At 30.3% G+C, this 4,981-nt stretch overlaps 1 protein-coding gene across 1 annotated transcript; it reads left to right on the top strand.

Annotated features, from left to right (window-relative positions):
* The first annotated feature begins 242 nt into the window (after positions 1-242).
* On the top strand, positions 243-4,452 carry LOC121991037 (bidirectional sugar transporter SWEET5-like). Its single transcript, XM_042545065.1, has 8 exons — positions 243-288; positions 373-409; positions 500-716; positions 809-970; positions 1,066-1,185; positions 1,271-1,378; positions 4,116-4,151; positions 4,360-4,452. The coding sequence occupies exons 1-8, from the start codon at positions 243-245 to the stop codon at positions 4,450-4,452; spliced, it is 819 nt and encodes a 272-aa protein (XP_042400999.1).
* Positions 4,453-4,981: the final 529 nt, after the last annotated feature.

Genomic DNA, 4,981 nt, shown 5'->3' with positions numbered 1-4,981 from the left:
TTAGGCTATAAAATGCAACCTTTGCATTTTCATCAACATCAATCATAGAAAGAAGATCTCGAGAGAGAGATAGCGCCACCGTGCCTTCCTCCTTTTTGGTATGTACAAACTATTTGCTGTGGATTGCTTTTTTTAATATGTTCTTTTTTATTAATTCATTTGGGTGAAATGAAAATGTATATTTGATTTGATCTTACTTTTCATTGATTTACAAGGTAGAGTTTAAGCTAATAATACTAAAGATGATTGCGAACCAAAGCCTCATACGCAACATCATTGGAGTGACAGGTATAAGTATTATTTATTTCACTGAAAAAAATAATAGTTTCATCTATCATGATCTGGAGTGTTACTTTTAAATTTTATTTACAGGGAATGTAATCTCGTGTGGTTTGTTTTTGTCGCCCATGTAAGCTTTTAAACTTTTGTATTTTTTTTATTGATAATTACTTAAAAAAATTGTATGTTAATTTAAATGCAACTCTTTCACAATTTATAGGCCGACATACATACAAATCATCAAGAGCAAGGATGTGAAGAAATTTTCACCGATTCCCTACCTTGCCACATTGCTCAATTGCTTGCTTTGGTTTTTCTATGGGTTGCCCATCGTCCACCCCAATAGCCTTCTAGTCATCACCATCAATGGCATTGGTATAGCCTTTGAAATATTCTACCTAACTGTTTTCTTAATCTATGCTGCTCGCCAAGGCCGTGTAAGTATAACATGCCCAATATTTTTTCTTTGTCGTATTTGTACCATCTAAAACTTCTCCCTAACTAATCTACACATGTTAATATTATTTAGTTGAAGGTCATCAAACTATTAGCACTTGAGGCGGTGTTCATGATAGCTGTAGTAACTTTAGTGCTCTTGTTGATCCACACAACCACCAAGAGATCCTTAGTTGTGGGTATCCTCTGTATTATCTTTGGAACTTGCATGTATGCGTCTCCTCTTGTTGTGATGGTAAGAACATTCTCTCCAATGCCAAATTTGACTATGAATTATATTTTTTATATATATAAAGAGAGTTTCATGAAATTATTATTATACTTTTGTAGAAACTTGTGATTCAAACAAAGAGCGTGGAGTTCATGCCCTTCACACTTTCTCTTGCTAGCTTCCTTAATGGAGTTTGTTGGACTAGCTATGGTTTCCTCCCCTTCGATATCAATCTCCTTGTAAGTATCTGTATATTTAATTCCATATAAATAATCTTGATTAAATTAATTAATATATATATTTTCTATCACTTTCTTTCATTAGGTTCCTAATGGTTTGGGGACTCTCTTTGGCCTTGCTCAACTAGTCCTCTATACTTGTTATTTCAAGTCCACACCGAACAAGAATACTAAAGCTGAGGTGGAGCTACCAGTCTAACGTTTCAAGACTTTAGTTTTGATTAATGTTTATATATATATATAGATGTATGTTTTTTTCTCTTTAGATTAGATGAAGCTATTTTATATATTTTTTTTTCAAACTAATGATTAAACGAATAAGTTTTCCTGTATTAACTTGCATTAATGATTAAAAAAATTAATCTTTTTTTTTCTGGTCTCTTTAATTTGAAGTGTGAAATAGAGCATGGGTGATGCTTATAGTGTCGCCATGGATGATTTTATTTTAAGCTCTCGATTATATCAATAAATTTATCGAAAAAAAATTTAAATCGAAAAAATTTTTAGACACTCATTGTATTGTAAGATATGTAGGATAATATTTCTCTATATTTAGATAATAATGATAGTAATCTCTAATTTACATTAATATTAAATAATAATAATATTTATTTAATTTTTTAAAAAGAATATTTCTAAATTTATGAAAAAATAAATGAAGATTTTTAATTTTGAATTTATAAATTGGACGCGAAATCTAAAATTTAAATACAATTACTTTTTATAAATGAATAACGGCAAAATTTATTTTAAAAACGAGGCCGCGCGCCAACTTACCATGCAAAGAAAAATAAAACGAGATTATTTACTTATATTTAATATTGTATGATGTTTATATATATATAATATGGACTATGCAATCTCATTTTTATATCAAACGTCGACTATTTAATACTAATTATGAGCTTGAAAATGGGGGACGTTTGAGATTAACAAGTCACCTTTTATCCAAATAGAGTTTAATTGAATAGTGTTATGTTATCTATGTCTATATATTTATCTTTTTCTAACATAGTTAAGTCATTTTATATTGGGTTTTACTTATTTAAAATATACAAGGATTTTTTGCTTTTTTTCACTTAAAAAAACTTAACACGAGTTATAAGCATTTTCCAAACGGTTCTCAAGATATTACAGAAGATTAGTACTACTTAGGTATTTAATTAAATAGATAAAAATATAGTCATCCTTTAGTAATAAATAAAAAAGAGGCTTTTATATTTTAAAATTTTGATACCCTTTCATTTTTTTATGTTTTCTAATCAAATTTAATCTGACAAATTTATTATTATTATTTCTTACTGTTAGAAAATTTTAAATAAAGTTTTTAAAGTGTGAGATTGATTTAGTTTCTTTTGACAAGTCTTGTCCAATACCATATTAATTCAATTTTTTTTCTTTAAATTGTTTGTTTAACTCTAATACTCTAAAGCACTGTGATAATAGCAATTCACCTAGTTGTATGGTGTTTGAGGAAAAGATCAAATTCACAAAGGTTAATTGCCAATTTATTCGCCATCACCCATACTAAGACAATTGATCTCTCACATGCATCAAACAGATTAAAGAATAAATCGTCAAACTTTAAACCAAATCTTAAACTAAGAATCCTCATCACTAATTCAAATTGAATATACTTGGGGCATTTCCTGTTCAAAAAACGGATGCTAACAATTGTACTTATTATCTAGCTACTTCTGCCACATGAATTCTCAAATCATAAAGCTTTTCAATCCCATGATTCTTCCAAAATCATCATATTCGATGGAAGCTATGCCTCCGCACTCGTTCTACTTCTCTTTGATGCTCTACATGCTTATGAGTCTTGCCTTTTCATTTAAAGAAGCAGCAACACCTACGAGGGTGATGCAGAAGGCTCGTATAATTTTATCTTTTATGCTAGGGCTATTTTCACCTTTTACATCTAAGAATTTGGGATCTATTTAAACACTTATTGGGATTGATTTTAGACATTATCTTTTGTTTTAAATCAATTTATTTTGGTTAAACCTATTGACGATTTCTTTATGTTTGGCATTTTTTTTATTTTCTCTCTTAAATACCTCTGTGAAAACAAGCCTCCAAAATAGTCGATATTCTGTCTGATGTCAGTTGCTATATATTAGAGCACATCAGATCTGATAGATAGTCATTGTGGTCATGATCATAACCATAGTCGCAACAAACTTGCATGAGCAAGCCTTGATCATAACGTCCAAGATGAGATATTTGAAGATCTACAAAGACAAGTCACAAAATTAACTCCGAATTTGGCGGTGCGAGATCTTAAAGGTTGCAAGTTTCCTTATCTTACTTCTGATTCCAATTTTGAAAACCCCTATCACAACTGCAAAAGTCATGGTCAAGAGAACAGTATAGAGATATCGGGTTTCTAGTTGATCTTCCTGAGTTTTCTGGTACGTTACATGCAAAAGAATTTATTGATTGGATAAACAAAACGAAGAGAATTTTTTTATTATAAGGAAATATCTAATCGTGTGAAAGTTAAACTAGTTGTTCACAAACTTAAAGGTCGAGCATCAGCGTGGTTGGAGCAGTTACAACGCTCATGTGACCGATAAGGCAAAGCCAAAATCACTTATTGGGAGAAGATGAAGAGTCACTTTCTTCTTTTCGGCTACACTCAAACTTTGTTTGAATGATGTCAAGTGTTAGAGCAGGGATAGAGCTAAATCAATTAAGGTTTGGATTAATCTTTGATCTTAATTTATAACTTAGATTTTATTAGTTATGCATCTGCTCTATTTCAATATTATATGCATTTCTATTATATCTAATCAAGATTATATGCATTTTTAAAATATTGCAATTTTATTTTAATTTTTCTTATTATAATATAGTATAAATATGATGAGTTAGAGCTAACACTGAGAAATTCATAAACTAGTGATGAATCTGACGGATTTGAGCCCTCTATTAGTAATAATATGAGTTTATGGCTAGAGGCAAGTGGGGGATAGAAAGGAGAAAGGATACTGGGAATGAATTCTTTGTGGAGTTATTGGTACATCTTCTTCCACCCCACTAGCAATAAGGACATAAATAAATAATTTGACTAAAGAGATTAGCAATTTGAAGGTGATAATATTGAAAAGGGATGAGAAAATGATAGAAATGCACTGACAATAGGACCTCATAATGCAACATCTTCAGTTAGGCTCCACTCCAAGTCAAATTTCTTTCAGTTCTAGTGATGATGATGGTGATGACGATGACGACGATGATGGTGGTGATGGTTCTTCATGATTTATGTATGAATGTTATTTGTCTCAGAATTAGTGTTTTTGAACATTTATTATTTGATTATGAACCTTTTATTTTTATATTTTTTATTGATATTGTTAACTTATTCCGAACAGGGTTGGTGAGACCAAGTAAGCTAATGCAAATTGAAAATCCATGTCAGAGGAAGTAAGTCTTTACATATTAAGTTCTGTGTTAAAATTTTCTTTCTTGTTTAAAATGATACCGTTTGTTGTTTGTTTATTTTGATGTAGGAAAAGAAGAAAAATGGAAGGAGAAGAAAGTGTGAGCACTAGAAGAAGATGATTTATTGATTTTCATGTGTATTCATTTGGATTGACTTATTGAAGAATGTTAGATACTTTTGGATATGATGACTTGATGACTTGCATGGATTTGACTTTGTGTATGGTTTTCTTATGGATATGTTTGTTTTTGACTTGTATGGTTGTAGAATTGGTTTGGAATGTTAAATAGAATGTGTATGTTATGAATAAGATGTGATGTGATGTGATGTGATATGATATGATAT

Source organism: Zingiber officinale, chromosome 6B (assembly GCF_018446385.1).
Source record: "Zingiber officinale cultivar Zhangliang chromosome 6B, Zo_v1.1, whole genome shotgun sequence".
In the NCBI taxonomy this organism is placed as follows: Eukaryota; Viridiplantae; Streptophyta; class Magnoliopsida; order Zingiberales; family Zingiberaceae; genus Zingiber; species Zingiber officinale.
Note: the sequence above shows the minus strand (reverse complement) of the source record. Positions and strands in the feature narration are given on the sequence as shown.